At 35.7% G+C, this 21,944-nt stretch overlaps 1 protein-coding gene across 1 annotated transcript; it reads right to left on the bottom strand.

Annotated features, from left to right (window-relative positions):
- Positions 1–1,492: 1,492 nt before the first annotated feature.
- LOC113040529 (receptor-type tyrosine-protein phosphatase C-like) lies at positions 1,493–20,800 on the bottom strand. The gene is made up of 10 exons (XM_026198848.1): positions 20,675–20,800; positions 18,819–18,839; positions 11,208–11,225; positions 10,868–11,107; positions 10,351–10,545; positions 9,719–9,832; positions 9,455–9,586; positions 2,296–2,445; positions 1,994–2,143; positions 1,493–1,722 (listed from the first exon to the last, which is right to left on the bottom strand). The coding sequence occupies exons 1-10, from the start codon at positions 20,727–20,729 to the stop codon at positions 1,493–1,495; spliced, it is 1,305 nt and encodes a 434-aa protein (XP_026054633.1). The 5' UTR covers positions 20,730–20,800.
- Between the last annotated feature and the right edge of the window lie 1,144 nt (positions 20,801–21,944).

The raw sequence follows: 21,944 nt of genomic DNA, 5'->3' as shown, positions 1-21,944 counted from the left end.
ACGGTAATGTTTTCTCTTGGTCCTGAATAAATGCGACTTATAGTCCAGTGCGACTTATATGTTTTTTTCCTCGTCATGACGTATTTTTGGACTGATGCAACTTATACCAAAAAATGCAGTTAACATTATTATTATTATTTATTATGAGAGTAAATGACACAGACTAGAACTTAAATGTTTCACCCAATTCAGCTCAGATCTTCAGACTCATCCGACTCGTGTTGCTTGTATAACTGGCCAGACTTACCTTCCCAAAAAATCCTATTTCATTTTATTTCATAAATTTAACTATATTTATTTCCACTTCACTGTTATCCAAGGAGACAGAACTATTTGCACTGCATTTATCAGTGGGACAATATTCACACAATAATTTAACGGGTTCTCTTGCAGGTCTCAGCAGCACAAATTATGTGCCCAGCTACTATATCTGATTCAAATATTATGCTAATGAACAGTGAGCGGTGGTTTCAGACATTACAGTGCTTCACTCGCACTGACTCTTATTCTGCCTTAAAGAATAAAAAGACCGACCTGAAGGCGGAGCGATTCGACCAATCAGATGAAAGCAGTTAATTTCATTTTCATTTTCATTTTGCACCAAACCTTGCACAAATGTATTGGAAAATGTAAATGTAAATACAGAAATGCATTGCCATTTTACATATTGCATTTTCATTTTGCATATTACACCCCAAATTGAATAATGCTACCCATATGCTTCCATAAACAGAAAACATTGTGTCTTAAGAGTTCAGAGGACAGCTGGTATTTACTGTGACACTGACCGTTTTCTTTTGAAAAGGTACTTTTTGAAGAGCATCAAGAGCAGTGCAATTGATGTCACAACACCCAGGAAAACCAGGAATCCAGTGACAGCCTTAACGTTATCTGAGGAAGAAACACATGAAACTAGGCTGAATAAACTGCTTCCAGTATATTGGTACATTTAAATGTGCAATCTTCAGTTGTTTTCTTCATTAAAAAGGTTTTGCACAAAGAAATAAATGCCATATCAGCAGCCTAATAAAAGTGTTTTATTTAACAAAATTGTTGAGATCATGCTGAGATCCCATGACCAGCCAAATACTCAGTTTATCTTTATCCTAGCATCCCCCATGTTTTTGAACACTTCTGCTTGCAGAATATATATATACGTGTGTGTGTGAGTGTGTGTATTGGCCATATTAACTTTAAAGTTTAAAGCACTTTGGGAAGGATGATACATGAACAGATAACAATGATAGAGCTGACTTGAAATGGCAAACATCTCTAGTTTGGCTGGAACAAGAAAATGTTGCTCTTACACTGAGTGGTAGCTTCAGAAGTAATGAAAGCTGAATGTCCTTCTTTATTCTTGGCTGTAATCTGAATATAATAAATATTTACTGTGAAACAAACATGAAAATATTGCAAACCTACATAAACAGCAATTCCAACACTAACTCTTTGGCATGCTGAATGACAGATGGTGAAAGAAATGAAGTGGGATTTATTTAGGTACCTTAATGTTATATGTTGTAAGGTAGTAAAGATCTGGAAAATGAAATGAACATTTAGTTTTGGGTTTGGTGATTAGAGGCTCTCCATTGTATGTGATTTCAGCTTCAAATGTTCCCTCTTCTCCATTCCAGATTATCTTTGGTCCCTTGTTTTCACATTTTATTTCAAGAGAATTGTGAGAAGTGTGAGTTACTTCAATATCTGATCTGAAAATGGGCTCTATCAAACAGAATGAAACAAAACACATTTTAGACACAATGACATAATTTACATACAAATAGCATTTAATTGCAACATTTAAGAAAACTTCATTCATTTATTCATTTAGCCGATGCTTTCAGCAGTAAATTGTTATTTGATTGTAGAGATTAAATTATTAACAATACACATTATAGATAAAAAATGCATGGGGTAAATCTTAATATCCATTAAATAACTGCAAAATGAAGAATGACAGAGGAAAGAGAAGGAATAAAAAAAAATAACTTACTGTCAGAAAGTATTTTACTGTTACCAGTGTAAATTACATAATTTGTTTGGTTAACTGTTCCAGTAATACTGCATGTATAGTCTGTATATGGCAATAATCCAGTAATTCTACAGACTGTACTAGTGACACTGTCTTGTGTACAGCTCCCAGCTGAAAAGACAAAACATACCTGAATAAGACACTGAACATCTGTTACCTCTACTAATATCATAAAGCCCCTGGAGTATTATTACAGATAATGTGCTGATGATAATTTCAGTGATGGTGTATTGGTAAAACAACAGGAAAGTTGGAGCTCTTACGATGATTGTTTCCATGTCTCTCAGGGGTTTTGCAGCTGGCTGAATAACTGTCCCATTCAATCCCTGAGCATCGATCTCCCTCGAGTGAAGTCCAGGAGATTTCCAATGAGCTGCTGGATAGGGACTGAAATCGCCCATTCTTTTTCCAGTCTGTAAGAAAGAAAAACAGAAATCACCAACAATTCAAAACAAATCTTCACAATAGACAATAACACAAGGCTCTCCATGACTCAAAAAGTGGTCTTATTTTGATTCCTCAGTCAAACTTGTCAGTCTATTGAATAACATTAAATATCAATATCAACATTTGTTAAAACAAAATAACATCCTTAAAATGTAACAAACAAACAGATGAAAATAATTAAATAAAATAATAATATTTAGTTTAATTTATGCGTTGCCGTTTCAGTGAAGTCAAAGTGATACAGTAAGTTTCCAGATAAAAAGAATGGAGTTAAAATTCACTAATAAAACATAGTGGACAAATTAAAAGAACAAAACCAAATATGTTGTTGTAATATAATGATAAAAACCCTTTGATTTTTAAACATTATATGTTTTTCATAAATATATTTTCATATAATTTTAAGCCTTTAAGTGCTGTTTGAAATCTTCTAAAATTTGCCTTTTCTCAGGCTCCTATGTTTATGTATAGTTACTTCACTTTAATGAAAATAACTTATTTTTTGGCATTAAATTACTGCAGAAGCCTGATAAAAAAACTGCTCAGTTTAGAAGAACATTTCAAATGGCACTTAGAGGTTTTTGCATCTGAACTCTTATCTAAATATATAAATATCTATCTATGTTAAACATCATTTGGGGAGTATCTGAAAAAGGACTGAAATGTTATAGGGGCTCAATAATTTTGTCTTTGTATGTGTGTCCAAACTTTTGGTCTGTATTTTATGTATATATATATATATATATATATATATATATATATATATATATATATATATAGATAGATAGATAGATAGATAGATAGATAGATAGATAGATAGATATTAGGGTATTATATTATATTAAATATGTTCTTGTTTTAAACCTAGCCAAAAACCCATGTGTTGCATGTGAAACACAGTAGGATTTAATTAGTATACATTTATTGTGAAATGACTGCATTTTCATGTCAATCCATGTTCATTTTTTACTGTGAAACTGCGCTGTCACTTTAATTCAGCATGTGCAGCACAGCAAAAATTTACTTGGTACCAGGGGCGTCGCTAGGCCCTTTTTAGGGGGGCTTCAGCTAAACTTATGCCCAGCCTATGGAGTGAGTTTTGGTTCTTTATTACATGCGAGAAAATAAAAGATCTGAGAGAAAAAAAAAAAGTTTGAGAGAAAAAGTTATCACACTGATAGCAAAAAAACATTTCATGAGAGAAAAAATTATATTTGAGAGAAAAAGTTTTCATGCCAATAGCAAAAAATAATAATATTTGAGACTAAAAAATGTTTTGAGAGAAAGTATTTTCTCATAGAACATAAAAAAATATACATTTGAAATTTTTAAAATTATTTCTGAGAAAAAAAAATCTCTCTCAAAATACTTTGAAAAAAAAAAACTCTCAAATATATATGTTTTGCTATCAGTGTGAAAATATTTTCTCTAAAAAAAAAGTGTTTCTCTCGAAACGCTTTTCTTTGCTCTTGATGCAATTTCTTGCTCTCGTGTCAGGATTTTGCTTTCACTGTGAGAATTGTGTCATGGGCGGGGCCACGTTCCTATTGGCCAGTCGGGTGAGCATCGTCTTGTCTTGGGAGTCGAACTGATTCATAACACCATTGTTCGGTTCACCTGCATAGATGCCGCCTCTGCCTTATGGCTAGTTAAGTTGAGCAGTGAGCACGGACACTCCAATGTTTGGGTAAGATGATGACACACAGCTGGCTGAGCAAGTTCAGTATCACTGAAGATTAAACATTAAAAAATAGCACTCATATTCATGAATGAACGTGTATTATATTATTTGCTTGCTAATCGCTAGTAAAGCTAACCAGCCATCATGCTAGGTAAACTTGCAAACTCACCTGGTTTATACTATGTTTAAATCAAATGCCAAATTAATGTTTTGATTTAGATAGTTTCACACCTTATTTAGTGAGTAGTGAGCTAGTTTCTACCTTTGCACTTGCTAGCCTCAAAGCACCTGAAGAGTAACTGCTTGTTCTTACAACCTCCCGCACAACTTTCAACTAACGTTAGTATGCATGGAAGGTGGCAACCCTACAACTAGCTAACGTTAGACAGTGATTGACATACCGTTTGAAAGATTTAAAAGAAAAAATAATTACCATGACAGTACAGGCACAAACATATTTGTGGGTTGCTAATGTAAGAGTTAGTCCTAGACCTGCAATTTACCTTGTCAGCTCTAGACCTCGACTAGATGTTAAAAAATATTTAGAATAAGCCCCGTGTAGCGGAGTTTGTGAGCTATACATGCAGTGTAGCTAAACATGTGCAACAACCATACAAAGACTATTTTAAACAAAACTAGGTGGGACACTTTCAAACGGTATATCAATCATTACTCACTAAATAAGGCGTGAAACTATCTAAATCAAAACATTAATTTGGCATTTGATTTAAACATAGTATAAACCAGGTGAGTTTGCAAGTTTACCTAGCATGATGGCTGGTTAGCTTTACTAGCAATTAGCAAGCAAATAATATAATACACATTCATTCATGAATATGAGTGCTATTTTTTTAATGTTTAATCTTCAGTGACACTGAACTTGCTCAGCCAGCTGTGTGTCATCATCTTACCCAAACATTGGAGTGTCCGTGCTCACTGCTCAACTTAACTAGCCATAAGGCAGAGGCGGCATCTATGCAGGTGAACCGAACAATGGTGTTATGAATCAGTTCGACTCCCAAGACAAGACGATGCTCACCCGACTGGCCAATAGGAACGTGGCCCCGCCCATGACACAATTCTCACAGTGAAAGCAATATCCTGACACGAGAGCAAGAAATTGCATCAAGAGCAAAGAAAACCGTTTCGAGAGAAACACTTTTTTTTTTTTTGAGAAAATATTTTCACACTGATAGCAAAAAATATATATTTGAGAGTTTTTTTCAAAGTATTTTGAGGGAAATTTTTTTCTCAGAAATAATTTTTAAAATTTCAAATGTATATTTTTTTATGTTCTATGAGAAAATACTTTCTCTCAAAACTTTTTTTAGTCTCAAATATTATTATTTTTTGCTATTGGCATGAAAACTTTTTCTCTCAAATATTATTTTTTCTCTCATGAAATGTTTTTTTTGCTATCAGTGTGATAACTTTTTCTCTCAAACTTTTTTTTTTCTCTCAGATCTTTTATTTTCTCGCATGTAATAAAGACACATTTCTAACTCCATACCAGCCCCCCTAAAAATTATTTGATTAATTAGTGATCGCTTCAGTCCCCTTTAAAAACTCATTTGAGACGGTGGCAAGCTGCATCAAGTTCCGGCTCCTCCCCTTATCTGAGTCTGCATGGATTCAGCGCGTTTTTCAATCCACAGGGGCGCCGAGCAGAGCGAACATCAGAGAGTACAAAGTGTGTGTGTGTGCGTGTGCGCGTGTGTGTGTGCGTGTGTGTGTGCGTGTGGTGTGTGTGTTCTCGCATCCAATACCAGTACGTCTTCGCTGCGTTCACTTTCAGCCTTTATCACAGATGTGTGACAGATGTTTTTTCTTCCAACAAAAATGAAGCGATTAACACCCATGAAAACATACTTTAGAAAACGATCATGATTTATTTTAATTTACTTTTTGAAATTGAAAACATATTATTGTGTATTTCGGCATTACATTATGCAGCCATGCAAAATAAATTATTAACGACACACATCATTGTCTGAAAGTACTAAATGGCACAGAGAGAGAAACATCATGTGGAGTTATTTTGTTTTCTATTATTAAACATAATTTTGTATTAAGTAATAATTAATCATTAGTGTATCATGATACATATATTAGAGTAAGAGTAAAGGGATCTGTGATTATTTTTTTATTTTTTTTTAAGTAATTGATTTATAGAAGTGGCAAATTGATAATGATGTTATTTTTAATAAATATAAATAAATATAGAACAGATTAAACATATTGCCAATAGACAATTACATTAATACATGTTTTGTCTATATTCTTAATGAATATTAGCTGGTTAGTTAAATGATTTGAAATGAAATAAATGTTTCAGGGGCTGACTTGATGTATAACCAACCGTATTGTTGATTATAAAGGCTAAAAAGCTAAAAATTTATTAATTAATGGATATACAACATTTTTTTTTGTCGTGCGGGAGTAGGTCTGCAAATGAGCAACAGTCAGGTGAGAATAGAACAGACAGCCTCACACACACACACACACACAATACCACTGTGTTCCCAAGATTCATTGCAGTCATTGAACCCTTATGTTGTTTTAATTTTCTGCCAATTTCCACGTACATTTCATAAGAAAAAGCAGTGGTATCATCAAAGGATAAACATGAATGTCCTAATACTGAATCAGGAAGTCTTTATTGTAAAAAAAAAAAAAAATAAATAAAAAAATCTACATTCCCAATTCAAAATTTTCCAGTGACTGGTCACATCTAAAAAACTGTATTAGTTTTTTTTACAGTGTTATATATGGCTCAGTCAGTACTCCTACTCCCATATATGAAATACAGGGAATACAATGGAATAGTGGATTGCAATAAGGTTAGTAGTATACAACCCTACCCTAATAGTAAAATAATATTTTTTAATCATACCCTTATTGGGGGCTGAGCCCCCCTAAAATCAAAATCTTAGAATCGCCCCTGCTTGGTACGTAATGATCGACGCACCGCTCCTGGAACACACTGACGGACCGCAACCGTGTGCAGTGTGAACGCTCTGATCCGTTAACATGGGTGCATAAAAAAATACTCAACTCAGAGTCACGTCCACTTTTAGGGGAAAACAAACTGCCATACAGTATTTGATCGAGGAAGTGGACTAATCTTACAACATGCCAAAGAGTTGTTGTGTGGTTGGGTGCACCAATAATGTTTGTAAAACCCCAAATTTGAAATTCATGGCTAACGTTACCTGTCATCATCATCAATATCTTGCTGCTAAAGCTAAACCAGTCTAGTTGTATGGCTGAACAGAAAAGTGCACTCAGTGAAATAATAGACATAATATTAAAGATGTTTACTTTCAAATACAAAGTAAAATCATTCACTGGCTTACCCTGTGACTCGAGTAAATGTCCCGGTAAGATTTTGGCCACTAGGTGGGGTTGTTACACCAGTTTGACACTGGGAGAATGAAGGAAAGTGTTTTTTAAATTGACCAAATTAAGTTAGTGGATGTATATTTCATGCTCTGTGGCAGGCAGGTTGAACATATAATTACTTGACATGTTTAGTCTTAGGGATTTCTTAAGTTATTCACGTCTGCCGGATGTGCACGGATGTTGCTTTGTGTCGCTATTTTGTATGGAAGTCTATGGGATATCTGGGTTTATTTTTCCATAAAATGGGGCGGTGATTAAATTGACAGTTACGTACCCAGATGTGCCGTTGTGCGCATAAGTGCAGGTCTGTTAATCGCTGTTGTAATCTAATCTTATGCGCTGCTGCTCTGTAACACACACACAGCTCCAGACAGAAGCTTGTACGTCACACGCAGATCGCGAGCACAGAATCATTCAGCACAGAAATGTCTTGTCAACACTTTACTGTGATTTCTCAATAGCTTAGAAACTAAAAAGTTCAATCATATATTTCTTAACCCTCTGGAGTCTAAGGGTATTTTTGGGGCCTGGAGAAGTTTTGTCATGCCCTGATATTTGTGCTTTTTTTCAGTTTCTTATAAATATCTAAATGAGTAAAGTCTAATCTCACTGTAATCAGCACAAATTGGCCTATAATAATATGTGAAATGCATGTATGTACATGATTGTATTTTTGAGAAAAAAATGTTAAGCATGGTTAGTGAAAAATTAAAAATGTTAAATCACTTGAATAAGGCCATAAAACACATACATAACATTGTTTCCCGGGACTGTTGAGAACTGGAGCTTGTAGCCTAGAATTTTTCTTTCTAAATTATGTGAAAATCATCTTGCTTACTCACTCACAGAAAACAATATATTGATTTAAATTTTCTAAGACACTTTTTGTTGGTAAAAGTCATATGCGAGTAGGCGTCAACTACCATGAATATCATTTTACACCTGAGAAGACAAAGCCCTGCATAATGAGCTGCATAATGAGCCTCTCAGTCAACTGTGCTACTGTGAGTGAGGAGTTACAAGAAAGAATGTGAGGACAAAATAAATCTATATAATTTTATGTTTGTAGTTTATTTGGAATATATTTAATTATCGCACAACATAATTTAATATCCACTTGGGGGAGCAGTTAAACAGTTTATTAGGAACAATCAGAGTGACGTGACATTCAGTCAAGTATGGTGACCCATACTCCGAATTCGTGCTCTGCATTTAACCCATCCAATGTGCACAAACACAGCAGTGGGCAGTCATTTCTGCTGCAGCGACTGGGGAGCAGTTGGAGGTTCAGTGCCTTGCTCACCTAAGTCATGGTATTGCCGACCCGAGATTCAAACCCACAACCTTAGGGTTAGGAGACAAACTCTCTAACCACTAGACCACAACTTCCCCGTCAATGAAGACGGACACTAGAGGCTCGGACAGGAATAGACTGTGTGGCTGCAGACCAAGAAAAACACTTCTTCTGAAGAAGAGACACCTCCAAGCTAGACTGAACTTTGAAGGACATCCTGGAGAAAAACTATACATACTGAAAACATGTCATTCGGTCAGATGAAACAAAAGTAGAGCTCTTTTGTCATGGAGATGTTGCCTGTGTTTGGAGTAAGAAGGGACAGGAGCTCAACCCAAAGAACACCGTCTCCAGAGTGAAACATAGAGGTGCGAGTGTAATGATGTGGAGATGATTCAGTGCGTTTGGAACTGGGAATCTGGTCAAAGATGAATCTCATCTGTCTGTATTTAGTAATATATATTACTAAATATATTTAGAATATATATGATATTATTTTTGGTTATCATGACATTACTGGTAAATATTCTCAGGTGTGTAGGAGAGAAAAAAAGGAAGAACTCTGAACCAGTGCCATCTGTGTTTGAAATAAACTCACCACATTTGATCTGAATGTCGAGCTCATGACTCTTGATGGGTTGTTTCTCACGAGGATATTCTCCAGTGCAGCTGTAGTGTGTGTTTAGTAATAATAACACTGGGGTATTTAAACCATAAATTGTGCCCTTTTCTAATAAATAAAGAGGAGAAAAATAATTAATCATCTGCTTGTCTGTTAAATCATCAACGAATATATATGACTACAATTAAATAAAAAGTGATTAGGAATTCACAGTGCCATCAAAACATGTCCAGTACTTACTGTTCTCATTATTGATGCAGTTGATGATAAGCAGTGCAGCATTACATCGTTCTGGTTTATTCATCCATTCAAACTGAGAGGGAATAGTTTCCTTGAAGTTTATTTGCGGCTTGACTGAAACACAAACATTCAGTTCATTTAAAAAAATAATAATAATAATACAGATCAAACTTTTCAAGTCACATCACAAACACATCAGCAACAAACAGGAAACATGACAGTGAATTTGAATTAAGGCAGCAAACAAAATGTGGAATTAGAATTCAAGTAAAATTTAAATTATAACATTCGTGTAAAACTGCTTTGTTTGATTTAATTTTATGAAATATAACATATGTTGGATACTTACATGCAAAGAAACACATATTAAACATATATTAATAATTAGTGTTTTAAAAATGCATCTACAGAAATGTATAATGTATATCATTATATTTCATTCAGTCATTTTGTAATTAATGACAATAAAATGTGAACAATTCAGAACTGAAAATCAGTCAATTCTACATCATGAGAGAGAGTGAGATTGATTTAACATTCATCATTATTCTACACACATTTCATTTGTGTTTAAACAGCAGTAAAAATGTAACCGAATAATGATCCATCTGTTGAGTTTATTAAATACCAACCTGGGGGCAGATCAACATTCATTGTGTAGTTACATGTGTCCAGTACAACGGTGTGTGTGTGTGCACAAGAGTTTTGCTCCGTTATTTCAACACATTCAGTCAGATCCCATTGAATACCAGTCAATTCTCCTTTCAAACACACTTCATTATCTGTCACGCTTGTCACAACAGTTTTTGGAACAGTTTCTCCATTTTCTGTACAAGAAATGAAAGACAAATATAAATACATATTACTTCACAATATCTATTCAGCAATATAATACAATCACAGTTGAAAACCCTGACATATAAGAATTGTTATTGCTCTCTATGATGTTAAAAGAAATTATAAAGAGTATTTGGAGACTTAAAAATCACATTTAAAAATGACTATCATTGTGTTATGTAACAAAATATGAATGTGTTAAGTGTAAACAAACTGGATATTTTTAAGTGTGAGGTCACTGTAAATTATGTCCAATCTGAGTCTATTTCAGTTTGTTTTAATTGATGCAGAAATCTTCTCTTTCACACTTACTACTGGAAGTAAAGGTGTTGTTTCCACTGAGTTTACAGTCATCCACACTGACGGTGTACACAGTGCATGGTTTTAACCATTCAAAAGGAATTTTAAAGGCAGTTTGGTGAGATATTTGCTCAGCACGGGTCTCATTGTGCTTATCCTTTATCCTGATTGTGTAATTTTGGTCCTTAGAGCCGGTGTTATTCACCACATGAGCTTCATTTTCTTTCACACTCTTCAAAACGCTGTACTGACCTGTGTGTAAGTGTTTGAACAGTCACAAATTCATAAGAAAACTGTGTCTTGAACAACACAATTAAAGTTGACTTCACACAACAGACAAACAAATACTCACATGAGCTTTCTGTTGTACCTGAGAAAAACACATATTTAAATGTTAAACATCATAAATCAAGCAATTTTGTCTCAATAAACATTAATAATTATATCAGAGAGCACAAGTGTTGTGGAGTTACCCGTGATGCTGGTGGATGTGTGTAAGGTTGAGGTGGGTTGTGTGGAGGTGAGAGATGTGATGGTCGTGATTGGAGGTGAGGTGATGGAGTCATTACTTGAACTTGGTTGAGTGTCTAGTTGATAAAAGTTAATAGTTAAAATTGTCTGACCAGGCTGCAGATGTACTGCTAAGTTTGTTTAATGAATATATAACTCATATCAAGAAGCAAATTGTTAAATTGATCTGGTGATAGTGAGGTTTGTGTATGAGTGCATGAGGGTGAGGGCCTGTTTCTAAAGTTCATGATACTGAGCATCACTTTATGTAATTTACAAATATATTAAATATTGTACTAGTATTAGCATTAGTCATAGTAAATTAAACAATTAAAAATTTACACTAAATTGAAGCTGACATTAACAATAACACTTCCAGGAGGTATAACCTGAAAAAATTTATAATGATTGTGAAATATTTTTAATGTTTAAATACAAATATATACAAATGTTACAAATTAACTTTAAAATTAACAATATAATTATTAACATAATAGTTAACATAATGAATTATACACTTTCATTATTATTTTTTAAATGTGAAAAACTATAAACACTACATTTCTACAAAAATGCCAGGTGTATTTAAACGAGACTGTAAAAGGATTTAGTTCAGTACAGAATAAATTATTGTTGGAAGACTACTATATTGACCCGATCCCCACTCACCTCTTTCAAGCGATCTATTCTTCAGTCATACCTTCACTTACTCACATTATCAGCTCCTCTCTTCACTCTTGAACATTTCCCTCACCATTTAAGCAGGCTCGGGTAAGCTTACTGCTTAAGAAACCATCTCTAAGGGGGGGCGCTGCTGAGGTGCGCATGGAGTAGACGTGTTTTATCAAGCTCCTCCACACCAAGTTTCTTCAACGAGTGAAACTAAATGCCGTCTTCATTTTTATTTCATATACGTGTGTTGTGAACTTTATTTAGTTTGTATCTCTCAATTAGTAAACACCTGGATGCGCAAAATGCCTTTAAAATCGGCAAAAGCCTCGAAAAGTTCCAGCCCTCAGCCGTCTGCTAGTTGTGACGAAGCTAATCCCGCCGCTAGCCAAGCCTCTGCCGACGACAATACACCATCGATGTGGGAAAAGACATCAAACAGGATTCTTGCGACAATAAATGAAAGATTTGACAAGTTTGACATCGGTACGGGATTTCGTGGAGAGAGTGGAGACTGTTGAGGGTCAAACACGAGACCACGAGGACCGCCTGTGCTCTCTCGAAGCGACTTTGACTGATTTGCAAAAGACCAATAAAGCTCTTAAAATGAAGGTCAACGACTTAGAAGGGCGATCTCGGCACAACAATATACAAATAATTGGTATCCCAGACGGAGAGGAGAAAGGGAGACCGACTGAGTTTGTCGCGGCGCTAATTCCAAAACTACTGGTAGAGACTCACTTTCAAAGACCGCTGGTCATTGACCGTGCTCACAGTGCGCTCAAGCCAAGGCCATCAGATGAGGAGAGGCCTCGCCTCATTATTGCTCGAGTGCATTTCTTTCAGGAAAAGGAATTAATTCTTCGACTTCGCCGTGATCGCACCCTGGAATACAATGGTCACAGGGTTTATATTTTTCCGGACTACACCGCAGAAGTTATGGAACAGTGAAGGGCGTTCAGCGACGCGATGCGAGACTTAAGAGAGCTAAAGACAACACACAGTCTCCGCTTTCCTGCACGTCTCCGTGTTTAGCACAATGGACAGTTACAGACCTTCACTGACCCTGTAGAGGCTGCGAAATTTGTGGAGACTAAGCTAAGACCGGGGTAGAGACATATGCGCAACACTGGTATTACTCTTAAAATGCTTCATACTGCCTGTTGATACGTTATCATTTTTTTGTTTTCATCAAGAGTGTTTCCAAAACAGCATCTTTATAGACGGCGTCACTGTTAATAGTTATAGACTAAAATGTTTGTAACTTGGAAGTGGAGTAGTGATGGTTTTTCATACTACTTACATGCGAGTAGTGTTCTCGGGTCGAATTAGGGACAATGTGCTTCATTTCGGGGAAGCCAGGGGTGGGAGGGGATGGGTCGACTTTGTTCTAAGTTCTAAAAGTCTACATGTTTCTGTCTTATGTGCTTGTTGTTTTTCTTCTCTCTTTTTTTTTTTCTCTCTCTCTCTGGACTGCCTCATTTCAATGTCTCAATTTTTTTTGTTGTAGAATTTGATGTCTAACATTACGGGAGAAGCCTTAACATTGGCTTCCTGGAATGTAGGAGGGCTTGGCCATATAATTAAAAGAAGTAGAGTGTTTGCACATTTGAAATCACTCAAGGCTGATATAATATTTGTCCAGGAAACCCACCTCAGTATAACTCATCAATGCAGACTCAGGACCAACTGGATATCACAAGTCTATCAGGCCCCATTCAATGCCAAAGCAAGAGGTGTCGCTATTCTTTTTCGTAAGAATGTTCCTTTTCGACTTTCATCCGTGGTTGCTGATCCCCAGGGTAGATATATAATGGTATATGGGCATATTAATGCTTTCCCAATAACTTTGCTTAATATATATGGCCCCAATTTTGATGACTTTTTCCACAAAATCTTTAGTGTAATCCCTGATGCAAATTCTTCAAATGTAATAATAGGTGGAGATTTCAACTGTTATTTAGATCCTTATATGGATAGATTATCGTCAAAACCACCAACTACAACCACCTCCATACAAACACTTAACAATTTAATCAAATCTAGAAACATCATCAAACATCAGTTGACATTTGGAGGCTTCAACATCCGACCGATAGGGATTATTCCTTTTACTCCCATGTTCACAAATCATACACTAGAATTGATTACTTTTTGGTAACCTCTGAATTGATTTCCAATATTAATAATACTAAATATCACAATATATTAATATCTGATCATAGCCCAGTTACACTCCAAATTAAAAGAGTTTTGCCAAAAGGAAACTACTCGTGGCGTTTCAACCCAATGCTAATCATAGATTCAACTTTTATTTTACATTTAACTGAAAAAATGGATGAGTTTTTTGCGACTAACGACAATGGCGAGGTTTCAGATTCAATTTTGTGGGATACCTTTAAGGTCGTAATGCGAGGCCATATTATATCATTTGAGTCGTCTAAAAAACAGGCTTTAAATAGTAGGCTTCGGAAAATAGAGGAAACTTTGCCGGTACTCGAACAAGCTTATATAGTGTCACTCTCAAAGTCTGATTATAATAAAATATTAAAACTAAAATATGAATATAATTCTATCCTAAATGGCCAAATAGGTAACCTCCTCCTCAAACTCAAGCAGAAGAATTTTGAGTTAGGGGATAAACCTGGAAAGTTGCTTGCTAGGCAATTGAGGGGTGAACAAGCCAAGAAGGCAATTCACATGGTTAAATCAAAAACAGGCATTCTAATAACTAATCCTAATAAGATAAATGAATGTTTCAGGGAGTTTTATTCTGAACTATATACTTCTAAAATTACAGATACTGACCTTAATTATGATAGCTTTTTTTCTAAACTTAATCTTCCAAAACTTAGTGAATCCTCTAGGTCTGATCTAGAATCTGAACTTTCAATTGAAGATTTGTTAGAGGCAATTCATGCTTTTCCATCTGGGAAAGCAGCAGGCCCCTGATGGGTTTGGCTGTGATTTTTTAAAGCTTTTAGTATGAAGCTGGCCCCTTATATGCTGAGAATGCTACAAGATTCAATGCAAAGGAAAAGGCTTCCTGATTCTTTGTATGAAGCAAATATTTGTGTAATTCTGAAAAAAGGAAAAGCTGAAACAGATCCAGCTAACTATAGACCCATTGCTCTTTTAAATTTTGATCAAAAAGTTTTGACTAAAATATTGGCTTCCAGATTAGCACAACATATCTCAACAATTATTCATCCTGACCAAACTGGGTTTATTCCAGGAAGGTTTTCATTCTGTAATGTCCGCCTACTACTTAATATTTTATATTCTGATCATCAGATGGCCGACAATTCTGCAGCCGTTATTTCACTAGATGCCCAAAAAGCCTTCGATCAGATTATGTTTGAGACTTTGAAACAGTTCGGATTTGGCGACAAATTTATCAACTGGATCAAAATAGTTTACTTCCATCCGTCCTCATCTGTATTGACCAATGGTATTAGATCCAGCTCTTTTGAACTGAACCGGGGTGTACGACAAGGTGATCCTCTTTCACCTCTACTTCTTAACATTGCGCTCGAGCCATTAGCGGTAGGAATTAGAACTCATCCACATATCCATGGAATCTCTTTGGGCAATGCTGAAAGTATGATAAGCTTATATGCAGATGATCTCTTACTGTATATCACAGATCCTGTGGTTTCTGTCCCGAAAAATCTTAGATTACATTGACACTTTTAGTAAACACCATTTAAGGATACACCATAAATTGGAGTAAAAGTGAATTTTTGCCCCTAACAAATAAATTAAGTGATACTTTTTTGAGCAGTATACCATTTAAAATAGTGGATGATCACTTTACATATCTCGGACTGAAAATTTCAAAGAACCCTAAGCAGCTGTTTAATTTAAATTTTTTAGACATGATTAATAAACTTAAACGAAGCATTGAAAGCTGGAAACTGCTCCCTTTATCGCTAATTGGCCGTGTGAATGTGATAAAGATGATTACTCATCCTAAGTTTCTATATCTTTTTTTAAAATCTCCCAATTTTTTTGCCGGCACCTTTTTTTAAGCAACTTGATTCAATAATTATTTCATTTGTATGGAATGGTAATACACCTCACATAGCAAAAGCCCACTTGCAAAAACCTTCTGATTGTGGAGGCGTGGGCCTTCCCAACCTTAAGCATTATTATTGGGCAGCAAATGCCAGGGCTCTCACTTTCTGGCAAAGGGGTATTCTGGATGATATGCTACCTGAGACTTCTCCTTTATGGGTACGTGCAGAGGCGATGTCAGAGCCAGAGTCTTCTCTCCCAGCTTTACTTTTTACAGAGTGTAAATCTATACATAAATTAGCTAGCAATAATTTTGTATTAAGAAATTCCCTCAAGATTTTGAATCAGATCAAAAAAATCTATAAACTACCAAAAGTCTCAGTCAATACACCAATATCATGCAATCCTTCGTTTGAGCCTTCTCGGATTGATGGAGCTTTTTCAGGAAGGAGAAAAAAAGGTTTATGCTGTATAGGAGATCTTTATATAGCAGATCAATTTGCATCCTTTTTGCAGCTTAAAAATACATTTGTACTCCCGCAGTCTCACTTCTTCTGTTATCTGCAAATTAGAAATTATGTAAAGAAAAATATTCCACAATTTATAAATAAACCTGAAAGCAATGTTATTCACACGCTTTTCTCTTCTAATCCTGAAACTAGACATTTGGTATCTCGTTTTGTTCATGCTTTTACAACACCTATAAGCACCAAGCACCTTAAAACAGCATGGTCTACTGAATTAAGCAACGACGTGTCTGATGAGATCTGGGAGGAAGGTCTGTCGAGAATAAAGAGTTGTTCTGTAAATTCAAGATATAAACTAATCTAGTTCAAAGTTATGCATCGTATTCATTACTCCAAAACTAGATTGAACAAAATATTTCCCTCAATTTCTTCTCAATGTGATAGGTGCAAGATGGCATATGGGACATTGGCACATTTATTTTGGTTTTGCCCTATTCTTTATGATTTTTGGTCTAACATTTTTTAATTGTTTTCATGCGTATATGGAGTTAACATTCAGCCCGGCCATTTTGGGCTATTCTGATGTTATGGATACTATCCCTCGTACTCATCAGCATGCGCTAATGGTAGGCTTAATCGCAGCCAAAAAGATTAAACTCCTCAACTGGAAAACCTCACAAGCTCCTTATTTTCAGAGATGGTTAAATGAGATGCTTCATATCATTCAAATGGAACAGCTACGTTTTGGTGAGCTTGGCGCACTGAAAAGATTTGAAGCCACTTGGGGACCTCTCTTGAGTCTTTTGGAAGTTCAAAAATAATATACTCTGTAATCATATCCTTTTATTTTATTTTTTTAAATTCGTACCAGTTTTATTTACTTCTCCAATGGTGATATTACTGATTTACAACACAACTGTGAATATTGTCAGTTATGCCTACTCTCAATAATAATTATGTATATATATTTGCTGACTGAGGCAATCCAGATGTTTTTTTTTGTGTGTATCCTTGTTGTCTACTGTTGGTTGTTTATTTATGTTTCTGTGTTTGTTAATGCAACTTTAAAACATTAAATAACTTATATTTATAAAAAAAGAAACAATCTCTAAATCCAGCGCTTCTAGAAAACTAACTACATCTGCCATTCATTGCAAAGACACTTGAGCGAGCTGTGTTCAACCAGCTTCTTATGTTCCTTGTACAGAACATGCTCCTGGACAGCAACCAATCTGCCTTCAAAAGTGGTCACTCAACTGAGACTGCTCTGCTCTCAGTTACTGAAGCCCTGTGACTAGCAAGAGCAGCTTCAAAATCCTCAGTACTCATCTTACTGGACCTGTCCTGACCTGCTTTTGACACTGTTAATCACCAGATTCTCCGGTACACCCTCAGGTAGGTTTTATGGGGCTAATCAACGTAAATAATGGTTTAATAATTAAACAGATGTTTATCATCATTAACTCGACTAAAAGACCTGGTGTAGCCTAAAAGTGCTTGCTTGGGGCAATCAATCAATCAATACCTCTTGTTCAGTGATATTATGTTTGTGTGCACTGCATGATGGGATGGTCAGATATGTGGTGGATGAAGGACAGTGTCTGTGTGTGTGTGTGTTTGTGTGTGTGTGTGTGTGTGTGTGTGTGTTTGTTCTTGTTTTTGTGACATATCAGGACACAACTCTGTATAATGACATGGGTATGACACAGGTATTACAAGGAGAGGGTGATTTATGAGGACATAACCCATGTCCCCATTTTCAAAACGCTTATAAACCATTCAGAATGAGTTTTTTGAGAAAGTAAAAATGCACAAAGTTTCCTGTGAGGGTTGTGTGTGAAAGTATAGTAATGCAGGAGTGTGAGTTTGATGTCATCTTTATGTTCAGTGGTATCTGCAGATGAGTTTGATGCTTAGAAATAAAGCGTTCTAAATTTCATTAAAATAATGTTTTACAGCCAAACCTTTAATAAATTAGTATAATTATTTCTAGGAATTAAAGGGTCAACAGTTTTAGTGATTATTAGATTGAAATTACTGCTTGATGCCCAGCTACTGTACTTTACCCACATTACCTCACCAAACACAAAATGATGATAATGCAGCACAGGAACTGGATTTTTTGATGAACAAAAATAAATGTTTGATATTAGTATCTATATTGCAGGAGTATTGAATATGTTGCCTAAAATGGCTTGCTTGGGTCTCAACAAACATACATATATATGTATGTATGTATGTATATTATGAGCCATATGTTCAAATCAGGAGCAGCATAACGGAAACAAAGCAACACTCACCTGCTTTACCTTTTCCTTGATCTGTGGAAAGTGTGAGATAAAAAACATATGAATTACCTTCATCAGGATTACATTATGCAACTTTAAATCATTGAGGTATTTCTCAGACTCAATAGACTGAATAGCTTGTATGTGCTAAAAGAAGATATTTACTCAGCTCTCCTACATGATTATGTGACTAAATTAATTTTATTATTGGGACTTAGCAATGTTTTTTTTTTTTTTTTTTTTTTTTTTTTTAATTCTCTCGACAGATATGGAATCATTTAATTGAAAACCACTATTGCAGAGGAATGTATACACATTTATCGGCAGTTTACTTACAAATTTAAGCCCATTACTGATTCCAAATTGCATGGAAATTATTAGTATTTTTTTTAACCTTTTATCCTATTGATTTAAATAGAATAATACTGCACCATATTGATAAATAATTACAAAGAGAATGAAAATATATTCCATTCGTTGTTATTAAAATCATGAAGTTCAATAAACATTAAATTATGTCTATTTTTCTCAAACTGTCATCTGAAAACAAACTACAAATGAAAACTGAATAATTAAATAAATCATAAAAAATATATATTTTTAGAACAACAACGAACATAAAACACTTATTTATTTGTTTACCAGCATGTTATGTGACAATCAACCAAAGTCAAAAAACTGTGAACATCCAAATGTGCTGGTTAATTATTGACTTTCTTGATTACTTAAAAATGTCAGATGGGCTTCAAGTAAATATATTGGGGGCGGGGTGTGTGTGTGGGGGGGGGGGGGGGGGGGGGGGGTATGTTATGGGTATCATACTTTTCATGTTCATACTTTTCACTTGGCCAAGATTTCAAAAAATCCTTTCAAAAAATCCTTTCTTTGTATTGGTCTTAAGTTATGTTCTAATTTTCTTGTATAAGAAATAACATATAGTATAATAGTATAATTTTGTATAACAATAAGATTATTGTTAAATAATATTACTGTTAATATTATTTAATGGAACTGAGCTAACATAACATAACTGAGCTAAAGTGATAATCTTTTGTTAATATCTAAGAATTTTCTTTTTTTCTTTTTTGATTTCTCCTTTTCATCATCTCGAACATCTTTACAGTGCTTTAGACTGCTTCAAAAGAGCTTGTCAAAACCCTTTTTTTTTTTCTGGGTTTGTGTCTGGGTTAGAAGTGAGTGTGGGTGAGGGGCTTGTGGTTATAAACAAGTTCATTTTAAGTAGCCCAGCACAGGAAACTACAAATACAATACAAATACAAACTTATAAAAATGACCCAAGATGCTTTCTTCTAGAAAGTTGGACACTTCAAATTAAAGCTTTTTAGATGAAGCCGATGTCTTGGATGATAAAAGGTAGAAATATTGAAGCCAATCTCAAATTTACTATTGCATTAGTATTACCATATTGAATGGCAGATAAATTTACACCAAAACATCAACAACACCAAAGTAATGTTAACAATACGAGCAGCAAATGTTGAAAAAGTTACCAATTATTATTTTAATTTTTATTTTCAGTTAAAATACAAGAAGAATATACATTTACACAATGGTTTTCCATTTTTTGACTTTAGTTAATACTCTTACAAGAGTCCCGCCACAAAACCTTAAAAAGAAATAAATAAATCATATTAGGCTTTAAGTGAAACACTATTCTGCAATATTTCACAAGCTCTGAATTCACTACCACGCACCAACAACTTACCATTTTGGCCATCTAAAGAGAAATCCCCTTAAAAATAAAATAGTCACCAAATGCCACATAATACAAAATACAGCAGTATATATATATATAATAGAAAAAAATATTTTTATCTTTTTTTTTTAGGTTATATTTTTGTACTTACATAAGACAAAGCATAGGATCAAAACTAAGGGTCCTGGTGCAGACAATGTTGCCATATCCAAAGATTCAAACACCTCTTCAAAGACACTCGGAGACACTCTCCCCTTTAGCTTTGCATTAATGTTCTTTCTTACCAGGAAGTTGCATTTTAAACTCTGCCACATAGTAGTGTGTCATATCCTTAAATTGTTAATGAGATCATATCCACTTAACCCTCTGGGGACGGATTGGGCGGTACCGCCCAAAATGGGATACTTTTACAAATGTGTAGTTCCCTTTCATAGGTCACTTCGATGCTGCGGTGACGTCACCACGTATGGGACCACCTTCGGTGTGACGAATGTCTGAAGCCCTATACCATCCCGCCAATCCTATTGGCCAAATGGCGCATGGCACCACCCTACGCATGTGCACGCATGATATACCTGGGTGCAGCGCGCCATTTCGCTCAGATTTCATTCCTTCAGGAATAGCGAATCATCTGTGCCCTATCATCTCGCGTTCTCCAGTGATTTTCTTCGAGCAGTGTTTAACTCCTCTTTCGCGGACGCGATGAGTCAACGAAAGGTAAGAGCCGTATAATGGGTTTATCACAGGGAGGCACTCATGAGAGATTCGTTTGCAGCCTCTCTACATGTTCTTTCTGTGATAGCCTAGGGCTATGGTAAAATAAAGAAAAGTATCCGCGCTCTGGAGTCTATTTCTTCAGTCGCCTCGCGTCTAACCCCCACCGTTCGCTTCTGCGGTCGCCGAGGCCCCGCACGAGGTGTTGGTTTAGGGGCGATATGTGCGGCTTGACTATGAATACAGTGATGCACTGGAGTTTTTCCACTTGCTCGCTCTTCCCTACTCGAGCGCGTTAATCAGAGCAGTTTTGCTTTTATACTATGTTGTCTAACCGCAGCTTCGAACTCAGAGTAGGCTCTGGCCGGCATAAGCGGTTCTCTCCCTCCGAGCGGACAGGAGAAACGCGCTTCCCCTTCCTCAGTGTGCTATTATGTGGCTATCCGCGCGGTGGATAAACTACCCTTCTCACTCTAACATTGACTGTCTCGCAGCACAAGCACTTCGAGCGTCACTGAACTGAGCTGTTATTTGAGCGCCCCCTCAGACACTGCACAATTCAGTCTTCAGAGTTTGAGGAACGGCATAGAGACTGGCGAATATGGCCAGTTTATGACGGCTCACACAGCTGCCGCGTTCTCGCTAGCAGCGTGGCCCTATGTTTATCTTGTTGGATTAAATCCTGCCGTGGACACGCTTCAGGATTA

The sequence above is a fragment of the Carassius auratus genome, chromosome 22 (assembly GCF_003368295.1).
Source record: "Carassius auratus strain Wakin chromosome 22, ASM336829v1, whole genome shotgun sequence".
Classification (NCBI taxonomy): domain Eukaryota; kingdom Metazoa; phylum Chordata; class Actinopteri; order Cypriniformes; family Cyprinidae; genus Carassius; species Carassius auratus.
This window is presented reverse-complemented; position numbering and strand designations above follow the sequence as displayed.